This window comes from Musca domestica, unplaced genomic scaffold, assembly GCF_030504385.1.
Source record: "Musca domestica strain aabys unplaced genomic scaffold, Musca_domestica.polishedcontigs.V.1.1 26, whole genome shotgun sequence".
Taxonomy (NCBI): Eukaryota; Metazoa; Arthropoda; class Insecta; order Diptera; family Muscidae; genus Musca; species Musca domestica.
Genome location: NW_026712283.1, coordinates 5,930,955 through 5,950,369, shown reverse-complemented (window position 1 = coordinate 5,950,369; position 19,415 = coordinate 5,930,955). Strand labels below are relative to the sequence as shown.

Genomic DNA, 19,415 nt, shown 5'->3' with positions numbered 1-19,415 from the left:
GATTTGAAATTAAAATAATGCAATACTACTATCATCAAATTTGGTCTGCTTCAGAATTGCAAGAATGTATAAGTTTTTACTACGATAACCGACTATCTCTGTATGATATCAAAAAATTGCGAAACTAATAAATTCTTGCAGGCACTGGAACAGAACAATGTTGTCAAAAGTAGCCGTTTTGTCCGACCTTATATAGGCATTGTTTCCATAAAATAGAAATTCTACTTTTACAATTGTGACATAACTTATAATCTACAAAAAAAAATATTCAAAGAATTTCTCTTTTTTTGTAAAATTCACAAAATTTAATGTATTTTGAAAAAAGTTAAAGACATGTATAGAACAATATACTCATATACATATACAATAAAATGTTGTGCTTTTTTTAAATATAAATTCTTTCGAGTACATTGTTAATAATTTTGGACAATAGTCTATAATCTTCTAAACATAAAAGGAACTATATTTCTAAAATAAAATTAAAATTAATTTTTGAAAAATTAAATTATAAAACTATAAATAACAATAAAAACAGGAGAGCACTTTTGTCATGTAAAAAAAAAATAATAAAGGAAAAACAAGGAAAACAATTTATGGCTTACATAAACAACGAAAACCAATAAAGTGTAAAACCAAATTGTTTGGAAGAAAAACACACAAAAAACGTGGCAACAATTGGTCGACGAGTGGGAGTCTCAGCAAACAAAACAAATTCCAAAAATATAGTCTCCTCTAACCTAAGAAACTTTACAGGTTTCATCATGTAAATTATCGCCATTAAAATCTTCATCTTGCGTCGAAAAGGCACCGCCTTGTAAGACTTTGTTAACAGCAGCTCGGGCTAAATAGCCGGTGGTTACGTTATAGATCAATGAATAGAATGGTGTCATATCATTGTGGTGGTCATGGATATTGTTGTCCTATAATAAAAAATTCAGCACAACATTAAACGCCTTTAATTTTAAGCAAAAAAAGAACAATTTACCTTGCAATACATTAAGAATGCCTCCATTAGAATTTCATCCAAATCCAAAGCTTGTTTAAAATGTAATTCAGGATTTCTTTAAAAACAACAAAGATTAGTCAAATAATTCCCCAGGCAATAAAAAATGTTACATCCTCTTACCTATTTAGAATTGTTGCTATAATACACAATAATTCCACGGTAATTTGTCGCCTTTCAGGTTTCTCTATGCATATTAAGGTCTCCTCAACCAAAAGTGAGAAATTCAATTCGCCTCGACTCATATTGATTAAGGTCGGTGTGGCTGGCAACAAGTGACCTTGTGTTGTAATGCCCAAGGGTGTTCGCATTAGAATTTCCCATATTTTATTGTAGAAATGTTTGGGTACGCGACACAAGCAGCCCTCCAATTGGCGACGTTGCAGGGTTGTAAGTCTAGTATAATGGATGGAAGGGGTAGATAATAATGTTTGAAGGTTTTTAGAAAGTGATTCCGTATGGAAAGCAAAACAAAATGCAAATAATTAGCGAATGGAAAATAAACAAATGTAAACACAATATGATGTCTGTGGGAAAGGTACCAAAAGAAAGGCGACATAGTTCATCTCAAACCCAATCTAATTTTGTTAAAAATATTGCGAGGAAGATTTATGATTTTTTAAACGTTGAGCTTTGTAAGCCTTTATGGATATCTATCTATCTGATGCGATTTTAAAACAAATTTTGGGACTCCTCTTTCTTGTATGGCATTTAAGAGTTGGCTTCCCAGAATTTCCAGTCAATCGGCAGGCAATGATCTTTGCTGTTGAAGCCATTGAGATCAGCCTGATCATTGACCGCTACTCTCAGATCCTCCGGTGACATCCATTGAACAGCTTGTTAATCCTTTTTCGGCTTTGGGTCCCAAAGTTTCTGCGAAAAGATACCGGCTGGTTCAACTTTCATTTCCCCATCGCTGTGCTTCCCACTGTCCTTTTTCGCCGCAACCGAACCGTACGAGACGGTCAGTTGTATCGCCTGCGCCATCACCTTTTTCTTCGCCGCTTCGCCGGTTGCTGCTACTCAGTTGATCTCATTCTGGTGAATTTAGTCGCCTTTGAAGCTGCTTCGGTTTTGGGTCTCAAGGTTTCTGCGAAGAGATAACGGCTGGATCAACTTTCGTTTGCCCACTGTCCTTTTTCGCCGCCACCGAACCATACGAGACGGACAGTTGTATCGCCTGCGCCATCACCTTTTTCTTCGACTCACGTTGCTGCTCCTAGAAGAGAAGAGATACCGGCTGGTTCAACTTTCGTTTGCCCATCCGTGTATTTCTTTTTCCCCGCAACCAAACCATACGAGACGGACGGTTGTATCGCCTGCGCGATTCTTTCTCTTCACAGCCACTGGCTGCGAGGGGCATTTTGTCGACTTTGGGGCTGCACCCTTTGACGAAATGGGCGCTTCCGCAGACTTTACCATTTTGTGCCTTCACCTTCAACACCGTCGGAGTAGGTATCACTGGCTGCGACGGAACTTTATTCGTTTTTGGGGCCACTCCCTTTGACGAAGTTGGCGCATCCGCAGGTGGTGTGTTTTTTGCCCGTTCGTCGTGGCTACCTTCTTGACCAACTTTGCCATGCTCTCCTGTGCCTTCGCCTTGGACAGCATACAGTAGATGGAGAAGGCGAAGCCACTGCTGCGTTTGAAGCGTTAAAGGTAAACTTCGACTTGGTCTTCTTCCCCGCAGACTCTGTGGTTCGGGAGACTTCATTGTGGTCGTGTCTTTCTTTATGTGAGGCCATTCCAGCCATCTTAATAGACAGCTTAGGTTCTGCCTTCTTCGAAGACACCTTTTCACATGAACAGGAGCTTCCCACAGTCGTTGCTTTTAAGGAGTCTCGACATGCTTCACTGCTGCTCTGTAAGTGGGGATCCTACTATTCCCTTAAAGATGAGTCGTGACATTTCCTCACAAACTTCAAGTTCGTTCTGTAAGCTGTAACTCCTTATCAGTGATTTTTGATGGATCCCGACTAGCATAACGACTGCAATAATTAACTGCTCGCTGATGTGCCTTTTTCTCCCTTGCGGCCAGGGAAGTCAACAACACCTCCTCCAGACTCCAACGCTTTTTGCCGAGATAGCGAGGACTTATCGGTACTGGCCGACGTTATATTGGTGGACCATCAAAACAGAAGACCTAACTTTGTCTCGGGGAGTGAACTCTTGAATGAAAGCCGATGTTCGGATTACCATAGTACCCATGTCCTCTCTTGGTTCTTTATCCGTAATAATGCGAAGGATTGCCTAAAGCTTTGTTGAAACACTTTCGTTAATCATCTATAACATCATGACATTGTCACCTCCTGAGTTTCCCGTTCGTGCTTTTTTATTATTGGCAGAAGAATCGGAATCCTTGACCGTCCCCGATCTAGTGGTCGTGTAAGGAGTGGAGTCGAAATTGTGGTTTTATTGACTGAGGGTGGTGCCAAGGTGCCCACACCAGCATCAGCCAAAGGTAATATTGTTGTTTTTGGATATTTTTATATTATTGTCTTCCATGCATCATCGAGAATTGCATTCGTGCTATGGCCTGGGCCTGGTTATTAACGCCGTATTCATCCATTATTTCTCAGACCGCGTCAGAATGAACTTTATTCATTTGATATTTGTGTATCGATGTACATCTCAATTCAGATTGGCTCGGGCAATAGTTTTTATACCAAAGTTTTGGAATGAACAATTTCATCTTCAAACCTCACATGACTTAGATAGGAATAATGAGATTTTTAAATTAGGTCCAAATAAGGGTCTATCACCTACAGAATTTTTTCATCAGGATACTTCCTACAATTTCATCGCTTTCCTTTGCCACAATATGGACAAACATGTCCAGATCGGCTTCGAATGTCTCGGAACGGATATTGTCCATAAAGGAGGGCTCAGAAGTTGATATCTTATCCCAGTCAGAAGAGATTATGAAAATATTAATGTTTAGATTATTAATTTACCTTTCTTCAGCAGCCCATTCGCTAACAGTCAAGACCTTTTGCAATAGTATACGCACTTGGAAAGGTGATAAATTTTCCAAATCAATTGATTCCTGACCAGACATTTGCAAGTATAGACGCATGGCTTCCAATACCCAACCAATACGTATCTGTGAAAAACGAATAAAATTTGAGACTAATTTCCCACAATTCCCATGAGAAGAGAACTGCCACCTTACCTTCAAAATACCACGGAACATGGTGGGATTTGTTGCGATCAAACGGCCACAGTACAACACCACCTCCTGTTGCAGTACGGCTTGTACAACATTATAGGGTTGTACAGTTTTATACATAACTTCCTGGATCTCCGCTGGAGTCATTGGCTTATCGAACACTGTTTCTTTTTGCCCAATAACACCCACTGTCAATTCTTTACCATTAACCAGGACGGTTGTAATGAAAGGACTTATTGAATCAACAATATGGTGTAGAAGTGATGAACAATAACGTACAGCACGCCAATAACGTAAAGACCCGGCACGATGATATAATTGTTGTAAAGCTTGTATTACTGACAGCCCATTCACTTCGAAATGAGGACCTTCTCGATTCAATATGATACCCCATAATTGACAAAGACAATAAACGGATTCCGTGCTGCGCAGGGCATCAATGATTTCATGTGTGGGTTTGTGGTTATAGTGCTGAAATAGAAGAGAAATAAAATAAATGAAACAGGAACTTTAAAGGTGAAAACGGAATATATCCAGTGTTTAATATTTGTATAGACTGATAGCTCCATATGAATTAAAGCTTTAATGTCGGCAGCTTCATTCCGGTGAATGAACCCTTGATGGAAAGTCGAAGTGTGGATTACGTAGTACCCATGGCCTCTTTTCCTGATCCCAAAATGGCTTATCCGTAATAATTTGGCGGATTGCCTGAAGCTGTATTCAAACACTTTCGTTTATCATATCTAACATCATGGCATTGTCACTTCCTCAGTTTTTTTATTTTATTCAGAAGAATCAGAATCTTTGACCGTCTTCGGTCTAGTGGTCATGTAAGAAGTGGAAGAATAATTCGAATTTGTGATTTTATTGACTGAGGGTGCCAAGGTGTCCGCATCAGCATCATTATTATCTTTTGGTGGCACTGAGGTCGACCATGGCATTGCCTTCGTACTATGGCCTGTGCCTGATTATTAACTCCGTATTCATCTGTTGTACTTTTATAGTTTGAAATAAAAGCCAATGTTTGTTAATACTAAAGGTGTAAAGATTTATTGGATGATGAGCGTTCACAGCTACTAATTTAAAAAGAATGAAGAAGTTACAATGTAGTGAATCAGACTCGAGTGACAGACAAAACAAGACTGAGCAAGCTAAAATGGCGGTAGCACGGCGTCCTATTATATGGGCGTTGCCGTATAGGATGTTGCAACATGAGATGCCATATTGTTAATGTGGGTTGCCCCAACATCTCCCTCCTTAAGATGAGAAGGTGATCTTGAAATAGGTTCGACTGGTTGTCTGCGACTTGTTATTCTTTGAGGTGTCCAGTTTGGTGAACCTGTTGGAGTTGCAAAATGTTCTTGATGGTTAGGCAAAGCGATTTCGAATTCTTCAAGTAGTACGTCCAATGGTAGTTTTTGTCGTTCTTGACTGCTTGACTCTACCGATTCTCTATGTCGAAGTTGATCAGTATGAGCTCGTACTAGAATTTTCCTGTCCCCAACGTCGATTAGAGTGTTGTAAATGACTTTCCCTTTACGCTCGACTATTTCGCCTGTTGTCCAGTAACTTTTGTTTCCTTTGAAGTTTCTGGCATAGACCAATTCTCCGTTGCTAAACTCTCTGTTTTTGGTACCGTGTTTGGTATTGTACTGCTGTTCCATTTTGTGATTGACGTTATACTCAGGCGATTGTTGCTTCCTTAGAACGTCGAAGACCGTTCTCATTTTTCTTCCGATGAAGGATTCTGCTGGAGACTTACCTTCTGGTGCATTTGGATTTGGTGTGGATCTGTAGACTTCTAGGAAGGTTTGGAGAGATTCCGTAGGCGTTTCTTCCCCTTCTAGTTTTTTTAATGCACGTTTAAGTGTATCAACGAAACGCTCGGCTTGTCCATTTGAACTTGGATGAAAACGAACAGTCCTTGTGTGTTTAATGCCTTTTTTGCTGCACCACTTCTCAAATTGTTCTGAACAGAACTGTGTTCCGTTGTCCGAGACCAATTGTTCAGGATTTCCGAAGAGTGCACAATATTCGTTTAACATTTTTAATGTTGCATATGTGGTTGTCGTTGTTGTCTCGTATATAACAGGGTATTTTGAATACGAGTCGATGATAAGAAGATAATATTTACCTTTTTCTGGACCAGCATAGTCTATATGTATCCTTTCAAGAGGGTGTGAAGTTAATGGCCATGGGCAAAGATTTGTTTTTACTGGACTTTTTGCCGCATGTTGACAATTTTTGCATTTCCGAACAAAGTCTTCAATTTGTTTGTCGATGTTTGGCCAATAAACATAACTTCTGGCGATGGCTTTGCTGCGTTCTGCTGATAAGTGTCCTCTGTGAAGTTGTTGTAAGATTTGTCTCTGATATGATTTAGGAATTACTATACGATTATTGAAGAGAATACAACCATCGAAGGTTGAAAGATTTTCCTTGCGGTTGAAAAATTGAATAATTGATGGGTTAATATTTTTCTTGCTTTCTGGCCATTCTGTTTGAATGTATTTGAGGACCATTTGTAAATCCGTGTCTTTTGTTGTTGCATCGACGATCATTTTAAATGATACTGGGAGAACTGACATAGTTTCATTTATCTCGTTACGTATGTCTTCTTCGAATGATATTGAAGCCACTATAAAGTCATCTGCTGGTTTTTCGTGATTGTTGACTTTTGTTTTGCACAGTCCTGGGGTACTGTTATCAAAAACTGATTGATAATTCGTTTTCAATTCTGCTATTTCATCAACGAAGTTTATTTGATGACACCATGAGGTTATTGGTTTCTGCCATAGATTGAATGCTTGAATCCAATCGATTCCCATGATATTGAGTTTTTCTATATCTGTTATATAACATTTTAATGTTTTTGATGTTTTGTCGATTGTGACGTCACATTGAAATTCTGCTAGGAGCTTGATTGAATTTGCGTTTGCGTCGCTAGCGTTGTCAAAAGTTTCGTAGGCTTCAGGCTTACCTATAGCTTTCCATGTGTTGATAGATACAATTGATATGTCTGATGCAGTATCAATTTGAAGTTTTACAGGATTGTTGTTAATTAGGACAGTTGTGTGTTTCCTTAAGTCGCGGAAATTAATGTTGTGTGTTTTGAAAACTGCCTTAGTTTTGAATGATTTCCTTGAATTGCTGTATTTCTTGAATTCGTTCTGGTTGTTTTCAGATGATGATTTGAAATTCTTACCAGTCTTAGCGATGTTGCAAAAGTTATTTTTATGACCCACTTGATTGCATGTTGTGCATTTATGTTTCTGGAAAGGACAAAATTTGACGTAGTGAAGGTCTCCGCAATACCAACAGGGTGAATTGGGTGTTTTGTGCTTCTTAAAGTCTTTTGCGTGCTTGTTGAGTGAACAGACGATTTTTGATTGATGTTCAATGAGAATGTTGTCCGATTTGAGATCTAGAATTCGTTGTGTTTCGTCTACTAGTTGATCTAGGTTCATTGTAGTGTTTTCATCATCCAGTACCTTTAGTAAGCGAAGTCTTATGTCGTTGTCCTTTGCTGACTTGAGTCCTAAGACGAAAATGAGACATTTGAATTGGTCGATTTTCAGTTCTTTCATTTTGAATAGTTCGCATTGTAGGTTTACTCTGCTTGCGTATTCTCTGAAATCTTCGCTGTCGCCTTTTGCTAGCTGAAGGCATTTGTATCTTTGTGAGACTTGTGTTTCTGTTTTACCAAAGAGTTTCTTGAGTTTCTCTACTGTATCCTTTAGAGTCATGTCTTCAGGTTTTGCTGGTAATACGTAGTTGGCAAATCTTTCATGTACTTAGTTCGACATTTTTCTCCATAACAAGGCCACTTTGTCATGTTCTTCGAGTGAGCTTGCTTCTTTTTCGAAAACATGCACAAACCTGTTGTACCACGCTTGAAATATCAGACCGCTCTCTGGCTCGTATACGAATGCTGTCATTGACTGTGCTAGTGATTCCATTAGTGCTGCTTTGGATGAATTTGATGTTTGTGGTGAGTGTGGTGAATTTGGTGCTCCTTGTGCTTGAAGAAGATCAGCCATATGCTTTAGCAGTTGCGTTTGTTGCGACATTGCTTTTTGTTGCTCTGTTAACAATTGTAGAATTATGTCTTGAGACATTTTTGCGGATTGTTGTGTGTGCAATTATTGATCAATTTCCACTATCCTCGTCGCCACTTTTGTTGTACTTTTATAGTTTGAAATAAAAGCCAATGTTTGTTAATACTAAAGGTGTAAAGATTTATTGGATGATGAGCGTTCACAGCTACTAATTTAAAAAGAATGAAGAAGTTACAATGTAGTGAATCAGACTCGAGTGACAGACAAAACAAGACTGAGCAAGCTAAAATGGCGGTAGCACGGCGTCCTATTATATGGGCGTTGCCGTATAGGATGTTGCAACATGAGATGCCATATTGTTAATGTGGGTTGCCCCAACATCATCCATTATTTCTTAGACCGCGTTAAAATGAATTTTATTCGTTTGATATTTGTGTATCGATGTACCTCTCAATTCAGATGGACTCGTGGTTTTATTGACTGAGGGTGCCAAGGTGTCCACATCAGCATCAGCCAAATGTAATTTTATTTTTTTATGTTATTATCTTCCATGCGTAATCGAGTTTTGAAGGGACTGGGGTCGAACGTGGCATTGCATTATTAACTCCGTATTCATCCATTTTTTCTCAGACCGCGTTAAAATGAATTTAATTAATTTGGTATTTGTGTATCGTTGGACCTCTCAATTTAGATTGGCTTGGGAAAGTTTGTATACCTAAGTCTTGGAATGAATAATTTCATCTTCGAACTTCATATGACTTAGATAGGAACAATGTGATGTTAAAAGTTAGGACCAAATAAGGGTCTTTCATCTACGGAATTTTTTCATTAGGATACTCCCTACAATTTCATCGCTCCCCTTTGCCACAATAAGGATAAACATGTCGAGATCGGCTCCGAATGTCGGCAGGTAATGAATAAGTTTGTTTGGTTTTAATTTAAAAACTATACCACTGGCATAACGTGGATTTCCTTTTTGTTATGTTTTAAAAATGTTTGTGAAAAGGATTAGTTGATAAATTCGATGATCGCTTTGCGAAGATATTTTTGGGTGCATCCACATAAAAATATTTAGAAAATTCAAATTCGGCTACATTTAAAGAATCCTTATAAAATTTAGGTTTCAATCCTAAGTCTACCCTTTAGAAATTTAATTCTATATTTTGTAGGAATTCGTCAAATGTTACCTCACATGAATTTTTTTAAAATTCCAAGGAAATTTTCATATTTTAGAAGGTCATATCTTGATTAAAACATTTCTGTTGAATATTTTCATTATTGCCTTACCTCCACAGATATTTTCTCTTCCACATACGTTTGAGCTTTTGGCACATCGGTCAATGATTGATAACCTATATATTCATGATTTATTTGGGCAAAGGCATTCTCCTTATCCGACAAATCGCTCTGATTGATGAAATCCAAATGTTCTGTAATTAAAATTGTTTTAAATTAAAAATTTATTCAACATCAATAATCTCCTCCTCATCTTACCCATACACGAGCTACTAATTAAATTCTGCAAACGGCCAATGCGAACTTTCATGCCATCACAATAGCCCTTCTTCAGCATGGCCAGCAAATCAAGCATTTCCTTAAATTGGGGATCACGCATATGCTCCTCACGTATAAGCAAACAGACAGTTGGTCGACCCGACAAACGCCAATATTTACCAACAAATTGTAGCTCAGTTTTAATATCATCGATTAGTAGAGCCATATCACGATATAAATAAAAATCAGATACTTCAAATATCAAGGGATAACACAACACCGTCATGCCACAAATACGATACACTTTGCTGGTGCCCAAAGAACCCACCGGTCGAGGTGGACGACCAGAGAGGCCAACTTTTTTATTAACACCTAAATGTTGATAGACTTTAATCAACTCCGTGGAAGACCAAATTTGTACGGGCTCAACCTGAAAGAAAACAAGTTAATAATTAAAGATTTTTTTATTAAGGTTACAAAATCTGTAACTTACCTCATGAGGTGTTTGAGTTTGAATACCATAGGTTGCCATCATTGCCTGCAGACGCATTGACTCGGCAATCAATACAATTTGCACTACTAAATCTGTAGCTGTACCCTGAATTTAAAAGAATTATAAATCAAAAATAAAATTAATTGTTTGGTCATAAAAATATTTTAAATTAACAAGTAACAAATGCAAATATGAAACACAATAAATATATACAAAAATGTATAAAAAATATAAAAAGTTTAGTAGAAAAATGCATATACATCTCTTATACATATATTTTAAAAAGAAAAGAAAAACAAAACATGCAACATTTCATAGATATCCATTTATACATACATACATAGATATCCATATACATTCCATACAAATCAAATAAAACAAAAATGCCATTAACAAATATGTATATTATATCAAAAAAACGCAGAAAAATACAGTCAAACACTGTTACAAAGAACACTGTTTAGAAGAAAAAGAAAAATAAAATTAATATTAAATTTCAAAATAAGACAAAAAAAAAATTTTTTTTGAATATTTTTTTTTCTAAAGTTTCTTTGTAACAATGTTTGACTGTATTTTATAACCAAATGCAATAAACATATTATTTTAATAAAAATTTGTTGTTTTTATAAAAAATTTACCTCATTCTTATTATTATCCCCTATAAAAGGAACTCTAGATGTCTAAATGAACCATTTCATTTTGGTTGTTAGTAGTAAATAGGAAAGATAATGCTGATTAGATTTTGTTTCAAGTTTTTAAATTTTCTTAAAGTGTACGAAGCGTAAAAGTGGAGAACCAAAGTGGGGGTGGAGTTGTATTTTTACAGAATCAACCAAAACCTACTTTAAAAAACGAAACATATGTACAAATAAGCTTGTCCTTTAAGCTTTTTGGGATAACCAGATAAGTTCTTGTCAAATTGTGGCGCATAAATATAATTTAGACTACGAGCTCTGAACATTTCCTAACAAATTATCTGGGAAACTGTCAATGGGAAATATTGTTAAATAAAATTAAAGCATTTATATATAATTGAGAGAATGTAATGTCCGATTAAAAGACTTACTTGTTTGTTCGGGAAGACCTATAGATCTTCTATGAGAAGACCTCTTGATCTTCTATGAGAAGACCTATTGGTCTTTTATGAGAAGACCTCTTGATCTTCAATAAGAAGACCTATTAGTCTTATATGAGAAGAATTATTGGTCTTCTATGAGAAGCCCTATTAGACTTCAATGAGAAGAACTAGTAGACCAATTGGTCATATATAAAAAGACCTACTGGTCTTCTATAAGAAGACCTATTGGTCTTCGATGAGAATACCTATTTGTCTTCCATGAGAATACCTATTGGTCTATGAGGAGACCTATCGGTCTTCTATGAGAAGAACTGTCGGTCTTCTACGAAAAGACCTATTGCTCTTCTATGAGAAGACCTATTGCTCTTCTATGAGAAGACCTAGTGGTCTTCTATGAAAAGACCTAGTGGTCTTCTATGAGAAGACCTAGCAGTCTTCTATGAGAAGACCTAGTGGTCTTCTATGATAAGACCTATTGGTCTTCTATGATAAGACCTATTGGTCTTCTATGAGAAGACCTTTTGGCCTTCTATGAGAAGACCTATTGGTCAATTTTTGTCTCTCCGCCAGTTACAGAATTAAACCTAGAAAATGTCGTTGGCCATTTTTGGTCAAAGTTCACGATTGATCCCTGGAAAATCATTTTTTAAAAATCTTTGAAAATAATTTTCAATAATTTCAAAAAATTGCGATTAAACATAAAAATAGTTTTGAAAAATTAAAAATCCACGATTGGTATTTGAAAACATATTTTGTTAAAGAATCCGATTGCTTTGTAAATTTTCAATTGGGTTTCGAATCCACAATTGTACCCTAAAAAACCCCGATTGGATGTTTAAAAAATTGTTAATCTAAAATTTTTTCGGATCAAAATCATGCGCCACCCAAGAATGATTACAAAATGAGGTTCCTCGCTTCATTTCCGGCGCACAATGGCCACCAAAATCTCCGGATACCATTCCGTTGGACTATTGTGTCTGGAGTATTTTGAAAAGCAAGGTTGGCACTAAAAAATACCAAAGTGTCGATCACCTCTTCGCCGGGAATGAGCCAAAATACCGCAGAGCAACATTCGGCCAGCGTGTGTCATTTTCATTGGCCGTTTGAAGAACATAATTCGTGCCAAATGTGACCAATTCGAACAAATCCAAAGTTATTCTAAAATTTGATGCTATTTCCGACATTTTTTGCTTTCATTCAATAAAATTTAAAGAAAAAAATTTAACAATTATGACGTTTTACTTTGTTGCAATTTTTTATCTCGAAAATAAGCGATTGATCCTTAAAAGGGCATTGGGTTTAATTTTTATTTCTAAATCCCTGATTGGTCTTTGAAAACTTATTTTTTTCTTTAAATCCGACTGGACTTAAAAAGGTTTTTTTTTTTTTTATAATCCACAATTGTGTTTAAAAACATTGTTAATCAAAAATTTCTTCGGATCAAAATCTTTCTAAGCACTAAGAGGCCAGTGCAGCGAAATTTTCAGATTTCTTTATTTTAATCTGCACCGAAAACATGGAGAACAGTATGTGCTTAAACGCCTGGAATTAGATATTTGTTTAAACATCTATATCCGAATTTAAAACATTACTCATTTAAAAATCCAAAACTATTGATGAATTAGTTTTAAAATTTAACCTTACCGTATATAGTTTCATGTGGGTTTTTATCAAATTTAGTATTGACTTGATTTTAAGAGTTGGCGAAATATAATCAATGTAATTTAATTTTAAAAAAAGTTAGTGTACATTTTAAAACACGCCAATTAATTTCTCATATTTGGCTTAGTTTTAATAAAGCAGTTGAAAAACGTTTACAACATTTTTTTTAGTTACCAATACAAATAATTAGAATATCATTATGTTGATCAAATGAATTTCGGATTACCAATATACGACAGTCCCTTATTTCAAGGAAAAAGAAATAAGCAATTATTAATAAAACAAAAACTACAACTATTATTATAACCCAAAACATTTAACACATCAAAAAAAAAACTCTTTGAGAAAATAAAATACACATTAAAAAACTGGTCATCAGTTTTTAAAACAATAACATAAAAATCAACTAAACAAAAGGTAACTACAAAAAAATCAATATATTTCAACGAGAAAAATTACTGCCCAAAATCAACTACTTACAGTGCCAGGTTTTGCCTATTTCAAGAAAAAAAAGTAAATATATGAAAGAATAAATTTACAATTAAATTAAAGGATATATAGTAAAATTTACAAAAGGGGACTACTACATAATATGAACGATTTAAGGGTTAAATTACTACAATTGAGAATTCATTTTAAAAATAATATTAAATTTTGAATTTAGTCGAAAAACAAAAATTTTGCTTTTTTTTTAAAAAAAAGGAAAAAAAACTTAGGAAAATGTAATGTTTTGTTCTTAGCCTTTTACTAGTTTTTGCTATAACTTTTTGCAAGGATTTAGATCCCAGCGTATGCATTTTGTGTGCGTACGTAAAAAATTAATATAGGCTACAACCGTATGCATGCTATTTTGTTACAAACTACTCAAATGCCATGTGTGGAATTATTTATGCCATTTTTTTATTGTTGTTGTTCTTTGTATATAAAAGTGTATTTTGCTGTGAGTACTTAGCTATTGTCTTGCAATAAAATTAAACATACATATGTCGTATATTTTTGTTGCTAATTATATATCGAAAATAACTTACGTTGTGTTTCTCATCGAAGGCTTTTCCCTGGGATATATGTTAATTGTATTTGTTTACAATTTTTTTGTTTGTTTGTATTGTTGTTTACCAATTTTATGTTTTTGAGTTTCAATTTAAATTTTTGTTTGTTTTTCATAATTTTACGTGGACATGGAGAGGACAACATATATAAGGTAGTCGTAGATGGTAGGTAATGGTAGTAGTAGTAGTAGAGGGGAAAACAAAAATATATGGACAAAAACATCAATTATACGGGGGAATATTCCATTATATCAAAGCCAATTCAGTAAGACAAACAAAAGTATCAATCAATATTAAAAAAATATAAAACTCAAATCTCTATACCCAATTGGTGGTTCATCATTTCTTCTTCGTCTTCAACAGTACACTAGAAGGCAAGGGTTTAACAACTTACCTGGAAAGCCGAGTAACGTCCGGCACGACGTGGTCTATTATAGCTGGGCAAATAACGGCGTATGGGATCCAATTCGTTAATATGCAAAAGACCCCCAGTTAGCAACTGAGCTATTATAAACATGGATTGACCCCACAAGAATAGCGATTGGGAAGGAGCTTTCACATAAGACCCCTCACCATCGGGGGCATAATACATTGTCACCACCGGATCACCGTGGGCATCAACATAGAGACAAGGCCTCAGCTCATTTTGATATTCCTCAATTTGTTCGGTATTATTCTTGAAAACACCATCAATTATCATGGCTATGAAAAACATGGGCCATTCACATTCATAGCCCTCGAATTCTTTGATTTCACCAGTGTGGTAATATCTGCAAGAATATATAATTATTGTCAATCATAGTTTATATTTCAGTTTTGAATTGGATTGGGAATATACCTCCTTGTTTTGTCTTCATTTTTGCTGAGGAAACCATCGCGAGAAAATCGCTTGAATCCCCTTTTGCACCGTAAACGATTGATGACATTATTTTTTGTCTGCTCCACCAAACGTTCTTCGTGTGAGGCAAAAGCTGGGAAGGACAAGGTTAAGAGGAGAGATGCATCAACACCCTAAAATGTTGGAATATAAAATTGAATGAAAATCAGAAAAACGCTTCATGAAAGAAAAATACTAATTCTAGAGAAGAAGAGGGAGTATATGGGTTCAATGTATTGTATACTTCGGCCCTCTCTGTTAAAAACAGCAAATTCTACATACAGAGTGAGATGAAAAACTGCAATCAACTTCAGATTGCTGTCATTCCTAAGCCACTCGTCCGACAACTGTTATAACTATTCCAGTGACAGCTCGTTATATTGTTTACAAGCGTACAAAAGCATTTGGTTAGAATTTTCCAGAAAAAAAGTTATTCGTGATGAAATTCAAACGTGATAGTGTGATTTCTTTATATTTGGCTGTAAAACCACAAGTGGCTATCGTTAGAGCAATCCAGCATTTAAATGTGAATAAATCTTTTGTGTCTCGTAACATCGCTCATTACCGTGATACTGGTAGCGAGGACGGAAGAAAACAGCAAGACCAGCAGAATTGTTTCGAAAAGTAAAGAGGCGACTTAATCGAATCCCGCGTCTCAGTGGCCGAAAAATGCTCGTGACCTGAACGTATAGCAATATTCCATTCGAAAAATATAGAAAAATGAGCTCGGGTTAAAGCCATAGAAATTCCAAAAAGTGAAAGAACTTATACCGCAATAGAAAGAAAATAGACCTTAAAGAGCTAAAGAGCTGCTTCGCTTGACCGAAAGTGGTGAACTGCCGAATTTGGTTTTATCCGATGAGAAAACATTCGTTGTTCAACAGTTTGTAAACAAACACAATGATCGTGTTTATCTGCCAAAGAGGTCAGCTGAAAATGTGCACCTTCGGTTGTCCACCAGAACTCAAACGCCGGCCATGCTGATGGTGTGGGCCGCCATAACAGCCGATGGTCGCTCTCCGCTCATATTAATCAACTTTGTTGCAGTTTTTTTATCTCACACTGTATACCCTCTCGAGCCATTTGGCTGAGGGACGTTTTTTATATAAAGCCATTTTCCTTTGTCTCATATATTTACCTTACTACTCGATTCTCTTGGCAACATTGTTTCGAAAATACTCCGATTACGATTGTGAGCATCGATGTCTACATAGACTACACTCCACGAAGCACCTTTTTCGCCAAACAAATTGCAACCATTGATGGCTTCCAAAGCCGATTTGGCCATGCCAATTGAGGAGGCATGAATTTCAGGTGTGCCATTATTATACTTCGAGCCACGTTCCCACATGCCAAAGTCGGGTGTGCGATAAGCACGCTCCACATAGTAGACTAAATTTTGGATAAAAGCAACTTCATCCTGCAATGAAAATCAAATGATATTCTCTCTATATAATTTTTGTAATAGGAAGCACCCTCACCTGTGTATATATAATTTGCAATCCCGATGTTATCATCTGCACCAAAAATATCAAATACAGCGATACCACATCAATTTGCAAATGATTATACAAATCATCCGAATAGATTATTTCACCAGTGTGCAAATGAAATTTACTATGCAAGGCATGTTGATTTGATTGTCGCTGTTTGAAGAGTTCAACACGTGATGCTTGTTTTATCCAACATTCCAATATGCCACGCATACATTTCACGGTGGACTGGCCTAGTTCATAGGATTTACCACGATCATCATCAATACGACGATAGGCTTGATATAAACTCCACACAGCAGCAGCACAATAAACACTATCACGTACACTGCCCACCTCATGATCGATGCTCATCACCGGAAAGAGGCCATTAATGGGACTTTGGAAGCGCAACAGCTGTCTTTTAACTGAAATAAGAAAAGAAGATTAATACATTGATATGAGGAAAACTTAAATTATTCTCGTCAAGAAACCTAATACCAATGTTAACAACATTTTGTGTGTGTCCTACTCATTGTGAACTTAAAGTGACAATGCTAAAATGGACCCTCAAGATTTAGGAAATGGAGCAGCTTTATCCATATTAGCAATAATAAGCCGCTAGATCCTCATAAGGAATAAGATGACATCCGATTTTTTAAATTAATAATAGATAAATAGAAATTGGACATATTTTCGGAAAATTCCGATGCGAATACGAATTGCCATTTTCTTGAATCTCCCAATAAAAATAATTGTTAGGCAACTTTCTATGAAGTGGTAGAGAACACATTCGAAACAGTATATATATACCCGGTGATTTTCATATTATCAATTAATTAAATGCAATTGTGAACGAGGTGATCGTTACACAGATCAAATTGACTAAGTCGATTTTTTAAGATACTTTATAAATTGCATTAAAATTTGAACATTTTTTAAACATGTCTACTTTTTTTGAATTTATAACCCCTTTTATTTAGTTTATCAAAATCCAATTTTTTACGCACATATATCTTCCATATGAGCAATATAAAAAGCAAATACGAAAACGTGACTTATATGCTTCTTGCAACACAACGGCAATTTGTACAATAAACAAACAATATGTATGTAGCCATATACCACACCAAACATCTAGCAAGATGCCAAAAGTGCTCAAGTATATATGTCCCAAGACAACAAAAAAAGGGGAATACTCGATATTATATAATTTAATAATAATTAAGAGATGAGGGATGCTTTGTAGAAAACTTACCAATTCCATAATAAATATCCAATTGTTTGCTAAAAAAAAATAAAAATATTACAATTTACGCAATTAAAAAGTAATCAATTTTTTCAACATACACAGTATCTTCATAATTGGATGTCTTTAGAAATGAATCCAAATTAATATCTTCCAAACTGTTGTGTCTTCCCGATGTTGATGGTGCTCCAGAATTGAGACCACTTTCTGGTGCATTGAAAGTAATGCCCAACCTGCGAAAAAAAAACTCGTTAAGAATTATGTTCTACTTAAATTATTGAACTCACGTTTTGGGTGGATCTCTCATCGTGTGGATTTGATGAAAAAACTAATTTTTCCCTGCTATTTTCTAAAGTTTTTGTTTAGTTTTTATTCCGATGTTGTTTTGGTTACTGGTTGCTGTGTAAATACCCTTGTAAAAGTCAAATGTGACACACAGCTGCGTAGGGTTACCACACTGCAAGAATTTGCGACAATTACTTTGTTTAGAATAGAATATAAAAGATAATGTGAATTTTTTGCGAATGAGGAGATGGATACTAGGCAATAGAGCACAGGGTGTTTCATGTGAATATGAAATCGCAACAACATTTACAGTGGCGGTTAAAATTAGATTAGGATTTTAGTAATGGTATAAAAATATAAGGTGACATCAATTTTTGGTTGAGTTCATGTTATAATTATTAGAAGGTAGAAGCAAAACTACAACGAATATAACTCTACAACAATCACATAGAAATTTGTAATTGTAAATAATTCTAGTATCGGAGTTAGTGAAACAGTAACTAACATCACGGAGAACGTTTCCTAAGATGAATGGTTAAAAATCTCCACGTTTTGTATATATGTACATGTGTGTATTGTTTTGAATGAAAAATACAATGAATTGAAATTATTTCAAATTCGGTTTCATATTTTCGACATTAATGGGCAATACATTATAAAATTTTGGGATAAATTATATTATCCTACTATTTTAGATTCAATCTTGTGGAATAACCACAAAATTCCATTCTTGTTTATAATGGGGTTTCCCCATGGTACAATAACAGGTAAGATAGAGCTACCAGCTGATTACAATTTTTTTCTAAGTGTGCCCGACTTCTGCCAATTTTGTGCATGTATTTATCGTTTTGAAAAATAAAAATAGAATATTTACAAAATCAATGATTGGAAATCACGTACATTGCGAAACGTGCTTTAAAGTTATTCACCAGTTTTGCCATGATATTGAAAGATATGACTGTTTAGATCATATTTATGAAAGAAAATCCAGCCATATCATTCATATTTTCTGCTGTTTAACTGATTTAAATTTTTAATTTAATTTTTTTTTCTTAATAAGCCATAGATTTTTTATCTCCAATACATGAATAACTGGCTAGGAAGCTTTTGAATTTATGTTTAAATAAATAACACATAAAAATTTGGAGTTACAAACAAAAAACGTTAACATTCAAATTTTAATTAACTTCGGTAAATAACGAAAATTTTTGGCAGGTTGGCTATCAAAACAAAGTAGCCGCTAAGTTCTACCGATAACAAAGGCGCTGCCAACTTTGTTTTGGAATTTCCATTTATAATTTTGCATTTCTATTTTACGGAAATATGTTGGTAATTCAAAAAATGGTTTGGAGGATCCCACTACAGGTCACTTTACCGTTAAAATTAAAGTACTAATTTAATTTATTCTACTATTTTTTTATTATTATTCTCGCCATCTATTACCTTATGTTAACATTTTTTCTTATACAGTATATTTTGTTATATATTATTTTTTTACCCCAAAACTCACTTTTTTCGGTTACCTT

At 35.3% G+C, this 19,415-nt stretch overlaps 1 protein-coding gene across 7 annotated transcripts; it reads right to left on the bottom strand.

Moving 5' to 3' along the window:
• Window positions 1-336: 336 nt before the first annotated feature.
• On the bottom strand, window positions 337-18,065 carry LOC131803016 (probable phosphorylase b kinase regulatory subunit beta). Of its 7 annotated transcripts, XM_059123894.1 has the most exons (18): window positions 17,892-18,065; window positions 17,706-17,837; window positions 17,614-17,642; window positions 16,365-16,783; window positions 16,022-16,303; window positions 14,845-15,017; window positions 14,401-14,776; window positions 13,986-14,012; window positions 13,438-13,452; window positions 10,856-10,897; window positions 10,218-10,322; window positions 9,725-10,154; window positions 9,518-9,660; window positions 4,176-4,643; window positions 3,958-4,106; window positions 1,127-1,399; window positions 986-1,061; window positions 337-920 (listed from the first exon to the last, which is right to left on the bottom strand). In XM_059123894.1, exons 1-18 carry the CDS (start codon window positions 17,909-17,911, stop codon window positions 738-740), a joined length of 3,342 nt encoding a protein of 1,113 aa, XP_058979877.1. In that variant the 5' UTR covers window positions 17,912-18,065; the 3' UTR covers window positions 337-737. The 7 variants fall into 7 exon arrangements, with proteins under 7 accessions (XP_058979877.1, XP_058979881.1, XP_058979878.1 ...); XM_059123898.1 differs by lacking the exon at window positions 10,856-10,897; XM_059123895.1 differs by lacking the exon at window positions 13,438-13,452.
• Window positions 18,066-19,415: the final 1,350 nt, after the last annotated feature.

Coding starts and splice junctions, on each gene's coding strand:
- LOC131803016 (XM_059123894.1), bottom strand. CDS start 17,911: ATGAGAGATCCACCCAAAAC. Junction 15,018..16,021: donor CAAGAGAATCGAGTAGTAAG/GTAAATATATGA, acceptor CCAACATTTTAG/GGTGTTGATGCATCTCTCCT. Junction 9,661..9,724: donor AATTAGTAGCTCGTGTATGG/GTAAGATGAGGA, acceptor TTTTAATTACAG/AACATTTGGATTTCATCAAT.